At 59.4% G+C, this 14,065-nt stretch overlaps 1 protein-coding gene across 1 annotated transcript; it reads right to left on the bottom strand.

Annotated features, from left to right (window-relative positions):
- Positions 1-6,523: 6,523 nt before the first annotated feature.
- FGF19 (fibroblast growth factor 19) lies at positions 6,524-11,613 on the bottom strand. Its single transcript, XM_082682702.1, has 3 exons — positions 11,214-11,613; positions 10,742-10,845; positions 6,524-8,018 (listed from the first exon to the last, which is right to left on the bottom strand). Exons 1-3 carry the CDS (start codon positions 11,452-11,454, stop codon positions 7,704-7,706), a joined length of 660 nt encoding a protein of 219 aa, XP_082538828.1. The 5' UTR covers positions 11,455-11,613; the 3' UTR covers positions 6,524-7,703.
- Positions 11,614-14,065: the final 2,452 nt, after the last annotated feature.

Genomic DNA, 14,065 nt, shown 5'->3' on the forward strand with positions numbered 1-14,065 from the left:
AAGAAAACATTAAAAAAAAATTCTGCATTTGAGTGACGTCCTATATGGGGCACCTGCGTGGCTCAGGTCGTGATCTCAGGGTCCTGGGCTGGAGCCCTGCGTCAGGCTCTCTGCTCGGCAGGCAATCTGCTTCTCCATCTCCCTCTGCGCGCTCTCTCTCTCTCTCAAATAAATAAATAAAACCTTTCTTAAGAATGAGTGCGAGCCAATCGTACTCGTCTGTCTCTGACTTACTTCACTTTGCATAATTCTCTCCAGCTCCACCCTCATCGTTGCAAAAGGGAAGATTTCTTTTTAATATTTTACCTCATTTTTGTTTATTAATTTGAGAGAAAGAGTGAGTGGGTGAGAGAGCACGGGAGCAGGGGCAGAGGGAGAGGGAGCAGCAGATTCCCTGTAGCGCAGGGAGCTCCACGTGAGCTCGGTGAGGATCCCGGGATCATGGCCGGAGCCCCCCACGCGCCCTGCAAACGGCAATATTTCGTTCTTTCTTATGGCTGAGTAATACTCCATTGTGTATATACACCGCCTCTTCTTTATCCGTTCATCAATCGGTGGACACTGGGGCTGCTTCCACAGTTTGGCTGTTGTAGATAATGGGGCTATAAGCGTCTGGGTGCATACGTCCCTTTGAATTGGCACTGGGGGTGGTAAACACCCAGGAGCGTGATTGCTGGACCGCAGGGCAGTTGTATTTGTAGCTTCTTGAGCAGGAAGCTCCGTCCTGTCATCCAGTGCGCCTTCCTGGGGGGGCCACTTTCTCCCTGCCTGCTCAGGAATCTCTGGGAGCCAAATGACGGGAGACTTGCGGTGGGGACTGGGGGTCGGGCGTTGTGACCAGTGACCAAGAGACCTCTCAGAAGGGCCCTGGCCAGCAAGGACCAGCCTCCAACCCTGGGACAGCTCTGAGATATGGGCCAGAGCTGGTGACCCCTAGTCTCCCCCCGCCCCCGGCCCCGCTGAGGCTTTTAATTACTCCAGCATCCCGATGGCCCTGGGACCCACAGGAACACAGCCAGGGCTTCCAAGGTCAAGAAGGAGAAAAGAGGAGTCTGGGCAGGGAGGCCGCAACAGAATTCCTTAATGCTGCATGGGTCTCAGGGGAGTTCTATGCTTATGCAGAAGCAAAGACTATGGGGGGGAGTAGCACAGAGACCCGGCCGCGGTCCTTTCACCAAGAGGGGACCAACTTCTCCCACACACCCTTGTGCTCCCTTGGGCTTGGCTGTGCCGCGGTCCCAAACACACAACCCAACGTCTTCGTGGCCTCTGCCAGGAAGGGCTCATTCCCGCTAACACAGAGTCCAGGATGGACTTGGCGGGGTCGGCATGGTTGGGGTTGGGGGGGGGAGTGTGTCTCCAAAACCGTGAGCTTCAAAGTAAATACAGTTCTAAAAGAAACTATGAACGTTTGAAGACGAGCAGACGCCCCACTTGCGAAGCTCACTTTGCAAAGACCCCGTGACAGAGTGGACGCCCTGTGGATGGTGGCAGGTGGCCGGGAAGGGCCCCCCCCGGGGCCAGAGGAGGGAGGAGGGGTAGGGTGGCCTTCCACGGTGGCCCCTCGGAGAAGGAGTGGTCCTGTTGAGGCTGCGTGAGGCGGTGAAGGCAGGATCCAGCCCTGACCGCCCCCCCAACCTGCTGTCACTGGAGAGGACCCGTGAGGGCTCATGAACCCCTAGCAGAGGCTGTAGAGGGTCTCTGCGGTGTGACACACCCCTTCCTTTCTTCAGAGGGGCCCCAGCTCTGGTCCTCCAGTGTCTGTCTTCCCAGGGCTATGGCCTCTTCTGGCCCCAGCACCCCTCTCTGGGCTTTCCCTCCCCTCTGCCCCTCCTGGCGGCCCCCATTCTTCCCCTGCCTGGGAGAGACCCCTCACTTCCCACCTCTGTGGAGCAGACATTCCTGCTGTGACACTTCCTTGTCCTGGCCTGACTACCGGCCTCCCAGCAGGGCAGTGACATCAGAAGGCAAGGCTGGGGCTCCCTGTAAGCCTTGGGTGGTGGAGGGGAGACGCCCAGGGTAGGGTCTGCAGCAGTAAAGGCCGGCCCCCTTTCCCAGTTCCGCTCTGCTCAGAGTGTGGTGGTGCCGGAGGAAACCAGCTCTTCTGGGCCTCAGTGGAACTCACCTCCCCCGACCCGGGGGCTCAGTGTGCTCATCTGTTATAGGGGAGGCACCCAGGGGCGCACCTGCAGGGTTGGTAAGAGAACGTGCCTGGCCTGCCGGAGGTGCATAAACATGTTAGGAACTATTGGCAACACGATAACTTCCCGGTGTGTGTCTAACGGTGGGGCACGGAAGGGCAGGAGCCTTCCCTCCCCTCGGAGCGCTCCTGGGGTCCAGCATCCCCAGTTCCTTTGGCCCGGAGTCGGCGGGAGGCGGAGACCGTGTCAGGGCACCCGCCACTGGGGGGCGCCGTTGCGCCTCCGGCCGCTCCTGCCAGCGCGCTCCGGGCCACCTGCCGCCAGGGCCGGGGGAGTCCCTCCCCGCCGCGGGACGGGTCTTATCCCGGACTTCATTCCCCGAGCCAGGCTGGAAGAGCGTTGATAAGGACCCGCTCCTCCGTGTGTCAGACCCTTTCTCAGGTTATCACCTGTAATTCCCTTTTTAAAATTTTTTTATATATTCATTTTATTTATCTATTTATTTGACAGAGATCCCAAGCAGGCAGAGAGGCAGGCAGAGAGAGAGGAGGAAGCAGCCTCCCCGCTGAGCAGAGAGCCCGATGCGGGGCTCGATCCCAGGACCCTGAGACCATGTCCTGAGCGGAAGGCAGAGGCTTGACTCACTGAGCCACCCAGGCGCATCTATCACCTGTAATTCTTTAAAAACGTCCCTTGGAGCTGGATGTTACCAGTGATACTCAGGGTGGACGCTGAGACTGGGGGTGGGGGGCTACTTGGCTTCCAACGGACCGATGTTAAAGCCCTCCCAGGGTTGGCCACCCCAGACCACAGGCCTCCGTCCATTACCACCTGCTCCAGCCTCTACCCACCCAGCCCCCATGAGAGCAGGGCCTGACCCACTGCCCGTGTCCAGCTCTGAGGCCGCAGAGGACACATGGAGGACACATGTCCAGGGCCAGCTGACATCACCCAGTGCTGATGGAGGAACGCGATCGTGGAACCTGCGTCCCAGGTCTCCCAGGAAGGGTTTTCCCCCATCAGCCTGCTTTGGTCTGGGCCCAGCTGCCCACAGCTCTCAGACTCCTCATGGAGGGCTGGTGTTGGATCCAGGCTTCACCTGGGCCTGGGCTCCCCTGCCCCCCACTCCACCTGAGATCCAGGACCCAGAGGGCAGGGCAGCTGAGAAGGAAGGAGGTGACCCCCCAGCCTCCCCTGGGGGTCTCCCACACCCCCCTGCCAGGGCCCCAGCAGTGCCCGGCCTGATGTTAGTTGGGGGGGGGTGAAACCCCAGCCTGGCACCCTCCCCAAGCTCCCAGTCTTCCCTGCGGTAAACTCAGTTAGGGTGGTTGCGAGGCCTGACTGCTCTAGTGTACATTAAAGGTAGTCCCTGGATAACTGGCTGCACAATCCAGAAGCGACTGGAAAGATTTGTAGTGTGCATACCCTTTCCAACGAAGCAACCCTACTCATGTCTCTCCCTCTGTCGTGGGTTGAATGGTGCCCCCCAAAAGATGTGTCCCAGTCTTCACCCACAGAACCAGAGAACGTGACCTTGGTTGGGAAACGTTTCTTTGCAGAAGTCAAGCTCTCGAGACGAGATCATCCCGCATTACCCACCTGGGCCCTCCAACTAGTGACAAGTGTCATGTTATAACCCAGAAAAGCAGACACACAGAGGGGCCACATGAAGACGGAGGCAGACACTGGAGGGGCGCAGCCACAGCCCAGGGATGCCCCCCCCCCCACCAGAAGCTGGAGGAGGCAGGAAGGACCCTTCCCCAGTGCCTCCAGAGGGAATGAGGCCCACTCATGCCTTGATTTTGGACTTCTGGCCTCCAGATGGAGAGAATACACTTTTCTTGTTCTAAGCTTCCTGCTTCTTTGTCATTGTGATGGGAGCTCTAGGAAATGAATGCAGGATGTTTGAGGAGTGCTGCTGGGAAGAGGGGACCGAGCGGCGACCCAGAGCCTAAGCCAAGCCAGGCCGAGGCGCCGAGCACCCTGTCCTCCGCGGCTGGGATCCAGTGCCGGTCTAGGTGGGCTAGCTTAACCAGGGTGGCTGGGGAAGCCTGGATCGAACAAACAGGCAGGACGGGCAGGATGGGTCCCCGCCGTGAGGACTGAAGATTCCACAGTGAGTGGAAGTGCAAGGAAGCCAGGTGGAGCTTCCCAGGGACCTGCATCCCTGTGCTGGGGAACCCCCAGGACCCCGGTGGCCCGTGGAATGAAGCACATCTTCTCCATCTGGCCAGAAGGAGCCCACCTCGCCGGGGTGCACCCCCTCTCCGCCAGCCAATAGAGCCCTCCGGAAGACAGGGACATGGAGCCAGCTCCCCAGGGCACTCAGAGCCCCCCCGGGACTTGCGACTCTCCTGCCAGCAAACCAGGCAAAGCACCCACTCCTTCCACAGCCTTCCCTGAGCCCGAGGGGGTGTGGGCTCACACTCTCTCTTCTCGTCACCAGCAGATCTTCTGGAGACAGACTGGGCAGCCAGACAAAATAGAGGACACCCGGTTAAGTCTGACATTCAGATGAACAATAAATAATTTCTGAGCATAAGTATATCTCATATTTCATGGGATATACTTCTACTAAAAAGTGTGCTGCTTCTCCTAAATTCTCATGTAACAGGGCTGTCGTGTTTCTACTTGCTAGACTTGACAACTGCCGAAGGCGGAGGGAGATCCAGCAAGAGAGCAAGCCCACCTTCCTGTGAGGAGTCGAGGCCCGTCAACGGGATGAATGCAAGATCCAGCCTTGAAGACTCTTCCCCATCTCCTGCCAGAGGACCCACATCAGCCACAGAAACGGTCATCCCAGATTTTGGCCGCCAGGTCAAGTGAAAACGTGACCTAGAGTGAAAAAGTATTAACCATCAACACTCTAGTGTGAATTAGTTCACAAAGATGTGCATCTACTCATTACTATGGGCTGTGCTGTGGGGAGGACACTCCACTTCATTTTCCCCTGAAGTGTTTGTCTCCAGGGCACAGATCACATGTAAACAGGCTTCCCATGACTGTCGACCTGGGCTCCGCGTGTGAATCACTGGCAAGTGTCACAAAATCTTAGATGTCCAGGCCGCATCCGGTCCAATTAGACCCCATCACCCGGGACCAGATTTTCCCCTAGGTTACTCTGCTGTGCAAACAAATTTAAGAACCAGTGGAAATAACTGTTCCCGGCCACAAGTTCTAGTGCTGGTGAGGGCTGCCGTCTGGGAGCCCACTTGGTCCCAACCATCTCGCGGACAGAATTCCATGCGACTCTCCCCACCGTCCCGCAATGCACACCTTGTCCAGCTCACCGTCCACAGGAGGACACAGACTCACAGAGTGACTCACTTACTCAAGGCAGTACAGTTAACGGGTGTGGGGGGACCCACTGCCTGACCCCACAGCCCTCCCGTCATACGGCTTCCGCGCTACGCACCTTGGGTTATGTGCCTTCCCTCTGAGGTCCTGGACTCCCTCACCTGGGCAAGGGCCAGAGGATGCAGGTCAGCAGGTGCGGCTCACCCGGCACTGTCACCTGGGGCGGGAGTAGGGTGGCGGGGTCAGCTCTGGGCACGTCTGCGACAGTGGGGGTGCGTGCCAGGATAGACTGGGGAGTCCTTGCGGGGGGCGTGGGAGGCACCTCACGAAATGGCCTCAGGAGACTAACTGATCTTTGGCAGACGACCAGCCAACCTGAGCACCCAGAAACTCCCAGCCGACGGGGTGAACTGGACTCTTGCCCGCACTAGGCCCAGAGCGGCGGCTCCACGCCTCACCACCCTATCCAACCTGCCCTCGTGTTACAGGTGAAAACACTGAGGCTCGAGAGGCCAATGATTTCCTCCAGAACGAACAGCTGGTGGGGCAAATTTTGTCCTAAGAAGCACAGCAACTTCTTCACAATTTTCAGTAGTCATGACCACTGGTTACCACTGGCGTCTAGTGGACGGTGGTCTAGTGGACGGAGCGGCGGGGGTCGCTGTTCATCATCCCTGCTCCCTCGGGAACACCTGCAACCCCCACCCCGCCCCCACCAACACTGCCCTCACCACCCAGATCCTAGCAGAGCCGAGGACGCCGGCACCCTGACCCACGCAGCCTCCACTGTTGGGTTAACCTAACCTGCAATTCAACCCACCTCAGCCCCGGCCTCCAGGGAGGCTGCGATGACCAGGAGCTTCTGTAGAAAGTGCAGTTTTAAACACCGCAAACGCACCAGCGTCTCCTCTGAGCTCGACGCCGGGCTCGGCTCTCTTCCCGCCCCCCTCGAAGGCATTGCATCCCAGCTGGGTAAGGAAAGGCGACTTCTGGTACAAATTGTGCTTTAATGTAGAAAACAACACTCATGTACATCATAAATACAACACGGGGGTATAAATAAAGTAAGAAAATATAGAGATGTACATATCAAACAAAATAAATTACGCATAAATACCACGTTGGCAACTAAGTGCTGGGGAAGGGCCCCTCTCCTCGCTGCTTCTGCAAGTGACTGACAAGACCGGGGGCTTCCAAACCCAACCCCTCCCGGGTGCTGAACGGGATGTGCAGGTCTCCCTAAGGGGGAAGGCGGCCAAGTCCCACCGCCTGGCAAAAAGGCTGGCAATGGGGAAACAGCCCCACAGGCCGTGTCTGCTCTGCTCTGGTCCGTATCCACGGCTGCAGAGAAAGGAGGGAGCGTGCCAGGGGCAGAGACCCACGGGGCTCTGTCCAGAGAGGTGCTTGTGGGAAACCCACATGCCCAGAGCTGATGGGATCCCAGGGGAGGGCTGCTGCGTTTGTCCTCGCGTCCTGTCCCTCCGAGCAGGTGGTCGTTCCCTCGGGGGACCAGACCGAGCCCTGCAAGTGTTGGCTATGCGCGGGGCACTGAAGGTCAAGGAGAGGAACAAGTGAATTCCCTGATGTGCCCTGGGCAGACTGCCAAGTAGTCCGGTGAAGGTTATCCCTCCCAGAAGCAGCCGTAGTGGGGAGTTCTTAAGGGCTACCCAGGCTGGAGGAGGCCTCTGGGCTCCCCCTGCTTCCGAAGCCTGGTTGGCCATGCCTGCGCCTTCCATGTCCTGGAAGGGTTATGGAAGAGCCAGCACTGCTCTCTGCAGTGGAGAGCTCGATCGATTATCCTGTGGTAGAGTTGAATTTACCTAGGGTTTCACAAAGCTGATCGCCTGTACGGGAGTTTAAACTGACCGCTTTTCTTCTGGCTGCTCCTGTTGGAAATGACGGGAGAGAGACCTGTAGAACACTTCAGCTTGGCCTAACAATCTTTCCAAAGGTAGTGAGCTCCCGGTCAGTGGAGGTATTCAAGCGGGATCAGGGCAGCACAGCAACTGTCCAGCAATGGCAAAGGAGCAGGGTGGGGGCTTACGATTTCACGAGCGTACAAGTCTATCCGCTAGAAACTGGGACAGCCAATGTCCGACTCTGTATGTACAAGTTCTAGATGTTTCTTCCTAAAGCTAACTGGAGCACGGGCCCAGGATTGTACTTGTAGAAGCACGGCCAGAACCCACTTTGCAAGAGCCACAGGTCGGCCACGGTCCTGTCCTCTGAGGGTGGGGTGGGCGCAGGGGGAGGCCGCAGCCCCACTCATTTTTGGAAGCTGGGACTCTTCACTAGTCCCATTTTCGTGGCAATCCCAAAAGGGTCCATGCTATCTGTTTCTAGGGGGGCAGAAAACCCATCAGCCTCCACGTGGTCCTGGAGGTCCCTGGGCTCCGCCAGGCTCCCGGGCAGCATGGGCAAGAAATGGGACAGGGGCAAAAAGCCCCGGTCCTTGTACAGCTGCCTTTGTTTCGCACTGCTCAGGGAGACAGGGAGACGGTGCTTCTTGGACCGGTACACGTTGTAGCCATCAGGGCGGATCTCCTCCTCGAAAGCACAGTCTCCGGCGGAGTACTGAGGCTAGGGAGAAAAGGGGAGGGCCGTGAGTACCAGGGGGAGCCCCGTGGGGTGACATCACCAGAAGCAGCAGAGAGGCTGGGCACAGGGGACCATCTGAGCTACAGACTCCCATGTGGGTCCACGTGATGGGTCCTACAAATGGGTGTGTGTAGTTACACTTAAAGGATGTGCTTATGCGTGTAAATTCATGCTTATAGAAAGTATGCATTACATTAATACACACACCGAACGTATACGGATATAAACACGATAAATTATCATATGAACCATGAAGTATGACATACTAAATATACTTCAATATAAACTTGTACTGCTTTATAAACTTTATATAAAACCTTATGTAAACTTTATAAACTCGCTTTATATACCTTTATAACCTTTGTACACACGCGCCAAGTTCAGGTGGGTATTTCACGTGTGGTTTACCTATGGGCCCAAGATCTGTATATACAGATTATCTGTGTATTTTTTCTCTCTCCCTCCCTAAATCACGCCATTTCTTCAATTTAGTATTGTTCCGAGCAACAGAGGCATAAAACCAGCCATGCAACAGGAGTGTCCGCGTCCCTGATCCCCACCCTTACGGGAAAAACGGGACTAGTCCCTGGCGGCCACCGACACTTGGGGAGACCCCGCTGAACTAGGTAGGCTCTCCGATCCCATCTGGGAACCTGATTAAAGCACCTATTCCCCACTCAGACCTGCGTTCAGTGAGCGGTGGGCCATTCTGAGGCCTTTTTTCTGGTGCCCCCCTATAGGCAACGTAGGTCCCCATGGGGTCCTTCCTTCTAGGGCCCAGAGCCTTCAGAGCAACTTGCCAGGATTATCAAGATAAAGCCGGCCCCTCCCCCCAGGCCCCGGACAGAGCCTGCACCCAGCGGGGTGGCGGGAAATGCAAGCCGAAGGGCGGAAAAGCAGCCGCTGGGGTCCCAGAACGCTGGTAGCCAGACGGGTACCCGTGAGCCAAGTCCTGTGCCAAACGGAGGAAGGTCATTACCCTGTGGGGGACACAGAGGGCGCAGGGAGGGCTGGGCTGGTAAACAACCCCGGGAGGCACCCAGTCGCGTTTGTGCCCAAGCCTACAAAGGTCGCTGAACTGCAGGTGGGTGAGCGCTGTGCTGATAAGGCACTGATAAGGTTCAGGTCTCCTGAAGCCTCGGCCAGCCCAGCTCCCGGCGAGGGGACACGGCTACCAGACAGCGGGGGAATTGCAAACCCATAAACACACAAGGAAGAGAAAGCAACGGTGGCACCATTTCACTCTCCCGGTCCTTTGGGACAAACTAGCACCCCCCCCCCCCATTCTCTTCTCCAAACAGGAAAGCAACTGATTTCCATCCAGTTGCTTGGAAAAAGTGGAATTTATTAAAAAAAAAAAAAAAAAGGCAAAACAAAACAAACAACTCCTCCGCCTTGGCTAAGCCATACCCAAGGGATCAAGAAACAGAGCAGGATTTTAGGGGAAGGGACACCCCTCCACCCCAAAATCTGGACTACACTGGTGGACTGGACCCATCTGCGCCGGCAGGTCCTCCAGACCTTCCTTCCCACCGCCCCAAGTAAATGTCACAACAAAAGTTGCAACTGCGGGTTTGGGGGCGGCCTTGGGTGTCAGCTTTCAGCAAGCCGACCACCTCCTTTCTTTCTGGTCCTTTCACGCGGGACTCCGCCATAAAACCTGAAACGGACTCCTCTGGATAAATGCGCTACACCGGCCTCAGAGACACAAAACAACTGGGACACTAAAAAGATGCGCGCTGCGGGGGGAGGCCCGGCATCTGCATCTTTTCTGGGCGGTGGGGGCATCCCGGGAGGCGCGGTCTCCCCCCACCCCGCCCCATCCCCCCGCCCCGCCCCGCCCCGCTCCTCCCGCCGCGTCCCCGACCCAGCGGGGCTGCATTGAGGCCCCAGCGCGGGGCCGGGACCTCACACAGCCTCTTCTGTGCGCCCGGGGGCGCGGGAGGGGCGCGGGCTCCCTTTGAACTCCCAGTCTTTGTTCCCAGAGACCGAGACCCGATCTCCGCGCACTTCCTGCCCCGAGACCTCGATGGTTACCTGGGCCTACCCAGCCCGCCCCCCGCCCCAGCACCCTCCCCCCAAAGCATCTACAGTACAGGTGAGCGCGACCCAAGGACGAACACGCCCCCGGAGTATTCTTCCAACTCGTCAGCAAAAACCACACTGCTTTCCCAGTAAATATACATTAAGGGGGGGGGGGGGGGGAACCGTCCCAAATGTAATTTTTCCTGACTTGTGTGAAGGCTGGCTTTTTAAAAACGATCCAAGCTGTGAATATCCTTTCTCGTGCCTTCCTTTTACTGTATACCGCAGGGAGGGACACGGGGGGCGAGGACCACACACGCGCACGCCCAGACTGAAAAGGCCCGAGGTGGGTTTCACTGTTTAATGTCAAAGGAAGCCGAGTCAGCGCTTCCTCTGTCCCACTGGGCCGGCCTTCGGCACGACCGGAGATGCAGAGACAGCTCTCACCCATTCTCTGGCAGCCATCCGGGACTCCCCGTGAACTTGCGGAGAAAAAAATTCGCACATCAGCTTAATCGGGCCCTTTGGCGTCCTCCCTTTCGAGCCCCACGCCGGACCCGGGGCATTAAGCGAGGAGAGCTTGGATTCGATCCAGCACGCCCAGCTCCCCTGCGGGGCCCCGCCTGGGCACAGGCGTCCGTCCCGCGCCCCAGCGCCTATCCTCCGGCGGAGACACCTACCAGCCCTTGCATCCTGCCGTCCGCACCCATGCAGAGATAGCGGTCGCTGTACACGCCCTTGATGGCCACCGTCCGCAGAGCGACTGCCCGGATCTCCACCAAACCTGGGCGCGAGAGAAGCAGAGGGCTGCAGCCGGGACCCGCGGGGCCCCCAACACGTGGATGCGGTGGGCGCGTAGGCCCAGGCCCTCCCCCACTCCCCTGTCTTCTCGTGCTGCCTAGGACCCTGGGGAGGGAATGGGACTCCCAAGTGCCAAGATCTGGAGTTCCTGGGAGTGGGGGGTTCGCGGGAACTGAAGGGGGCAAGCGAACGATAAGGCGTGGGTGCAGGGGGTCCACGTGCCGGCACCCCCCTCTCTCAGCTCCCCGCGCTGTCAGGGGCCGCGGGCAGGGAGCAGAACGCAGTGGGGCCAAAACGTGGGTTTCTCGAAAGAGGGAAAGGGAAGGGACACCGGGGCGAGTGGGCACTCACTGTGCGCGCTCTGGCCCCGCGCGCAGTCAACCCCGCCGTCGGCACGGATGCGCAGGAAGCAGCTGGAGAGGCCGTGGGGGCCGGCGGTGTACAGGTGCCGTAGGCGGATGGGCTCACCCCAGCCATAGTGCACGTGCGGCCCCGCGTCCGAGAAGGCTAGGGGGCGCCCGGCTGCGGCCAGCCAAAGGCCGGCTAGGACCAGCGCGCGGGCTACCGCGCACCGACTCGCGGCGCTCCGCATGGCACCTCCCTCGGGCTCGGCACGCAGTTCAGGCGGCGAGGGTGCGGGAAGCTGGGCGGCAGCAGGACTGCGGGTGCAGCGGCGGGGTGGGTCCCTCCAGCCAGCAGTGCCCTCCGGGCGCCTGGGCGCTCGGCGCTCCTGCTCCGACGGCACAGCGGCCCGAGGCCAGCGGCCTTATATAGCGCGTCTTACCCTCGCGGCGGGTGGGTGCCCGCGACACCCGAGCATTTCTTATCAGGATTGCATCAGCCCTCCGCCCCCCGCACACACCCACTCACACCCCGCCTCCCGCCCCAGCCCCTCCCCGGACCCCGCCCGGGTGACCCCGCCCAGGCCTCCCAGATCTGGGGGAGGAGAGGCCCCGTTTCACCGGAGGGTTCGGGGGAGTTCCCCCCAGCAGCGCAGGGGCCCGGGACCAGGTCTCCTTGGCTGGGAGAGTCTGATTTTATAAAGCAATAAAGGAGACAACCGGTCCCCGCCCCCACGCCCCCGGCCCCCCCCAGGGAATGCGCTCGTGGCGAGGCACTAGCAGGAGCAGGGAGCAGGAACCCCGTGACCAGAGAACCGGGCACCGACCTTTGCATCCCTCACCCCCTATACGGAGAAGCTTCGCCTTGGCTTTGGGGCGCCCTCCCCTTAAAAGCCCGCATCCGCTCCCTCCCACGACGGCCCTAACCGTCATATCTCCAGATGCCAAGCCGTCCATTAGAATTTCCCCCTGCCGCTCGGACTAGCTCACGTTTTCCTGGTCTTATGTTCTCGCGATCCCGGCCCCCCTGCCCGCCCCTTTTACCCCCGTCCATTGCCCCCCGACGGGGGGCCGGGCTCGAAGCCCGGGAGGAACAATGGAGGAGTGGCGCGCGGCGGGCGCTAGATGGCGCTTCCGCCCCGGTTTCGGCCTCGGTGCGGCCAGAGCGCGCGCCGGGGCCGGGGCCGGGGCCCGGGCCGGAGCCGGGACGGGCGGTCGCCCTGCAGGCGCCTTTCGCGGGGGCGAGGCGGGCTGGCTTCTGCACACGGGGAGCTGGCTTCCCAGCTCCAGCCGGGCGCAGCGCAGGGAGCCCCCTCTCTGAGTGCCTTTTGTCGTTGGTCCGGTCCCTGGGTCCCTGAGCTCTTTCCCCCGGCCAGGGCGCGATGTCCTGGGAGACTGCGGGAGGAGAGGTCCGGGAGGGCCAGAGCGACAGTGAGGGGCGCTGCTGGGCGGGGGCCGGCGCCAGGCCGGGAAACTGGGGCCACTTGGTGAAGTGGGTCCCGCCAACCAGACTTTCTCTGGTGATGCTCAGAAAAGCGGGGAAAACATCCCGACAATGCCCGGTTGGAAAGGAGAGGGTCTTCCCAGGGACCTTGGGCGGGACACCGATTCTTTCTCATTTCTTCTCCAACCCCCGGAACTCCTGGGTGTGGGGCCCCAGGAGGCCAGTTCTGGGGGAGAGTCATGCTGTCTCAGCGCAAAGGCGATGGGCGGGCAAGCAGTCCAGACACACAGAGAGAAATCAGTGCCAGACCTAATGAATTTCAATGAGTAAAGGCCATGTTCATACCCCAGTCCGTGACTGGCGTTAATGACCGAGCGTGCAGAAAATGTCACCAGGAACGGCTTTACAGAAAGACATCATCTCAAAGCCTTTATAGACCAGGACCCCCACGCTGCGTGTCTCGGTTCAGAAAGCCACCGCTTCTGTTAAATCTAATTACTTCCCCCCTGTGGCTTTAAATCGACAGGGCTCCTATTAAACTTAATTACCCTTCCCTGCAGCGTTCATTTTAAAGATCCTGGATAAATGTGGGGCACCGAGGAGGATGGCAGGAGCTGCCTTGGGGGACGCACCCGGAATGGGTCTGGGGGCGGGGAACACCGGCCTCTGGCCCTACCCCTGCTCTTTTGCTACTCCTCCCATGACCGCTGTGATCACCCAGCTCTGGAAGGTGGTAAAGGCAGCAGCAGCTGCCTATGCCCAGGCCCTGTTCCGAGCACATCATGGGTGTTCTCCGCTTAAACCCCTATAAGAAGCTCCGTGGGGGTTCTGTCCCCTGCCTCCTTGAATAGATGGGAAACAAGGGCCCCAGCACAGTGGGACCCAGCCTGCAAGTGGTGACCAGAACATCGGGACCTAGGCCATCAAGCTTGTAAATCCAGGCCGTGCCTCTGCTCTGAGAGGTGGTGTGGCCACCAAGCAGGGGTGCAGGCTCCGTGGTCGGAGTCCCTCTGCCACAGATCCATGCCTGGCCAACGCCTGTGCAGGTCGTGGACCTGCTGGGCCTGTTGCGTCCTCATGCCTGTTTTGAGCCTTGTCCTGGGGTCACATGGGAGAGCGGACATGAGGTCCCAGATACGGCTCATGAAGAGCGACGGCCATCCACTGAGCGTCACCCATCCGGGTACTACACACTTCATAGTCGCAGGGTGCTCTGAAAGTCTGGTACCCTGGGTTTCTGTGCTGGAGGAAGACCACAGAGGGTCCGAGGAAAGACGGCGCTGGCCAGCAGGGGGCGCTGTGGTTAAGGCTCCAGGTAAGCTTGCCCAGGAGGAGGAACCCAGGGCCGACTCCCAGCCCTGCAGCCACCAGGTACCGGGTGGGGAGGGTCGGGGGATGACCAGGATTCTTCTGGTGGT

This window comes from Mustela nivalis, assembly GCF_964662115.1.
Source record: "Mustela nivalis genome assembly, chromosome: 9".
NCBI lineage: Eukaryota > Metazoa > Chordata > Mammalia > Carnivora > Mustelidae > Mustela > Mustela nivalis.

Excerpts from the sequence above, each read along its gene's own strand:
- FGF19 (XM_082682702.1), bottom strand. The coding sequence starts at position 11,454 with ATGCGGAGCGCCGCGAGTCGGTGCGCGGTAGCCCGCGCGCTGGTCCTA. Across the intron at positions 10,846-11,213 it reads GCGGGGCCAGAGCGCGCACA|GTTTGGTGGAGATCCGGGCA; the intron begins GTGAGTGCCCAC and ends TCTCGCGCCCAG. Across the intron at positions 8,019-10,741 it reads ACGGCAGGATGCAAGGGCTG|CCTCAGTACTCCGCCGGAGA; the intron begins GTAGGTGTCTCC and ends TTTTCTCCCTAG.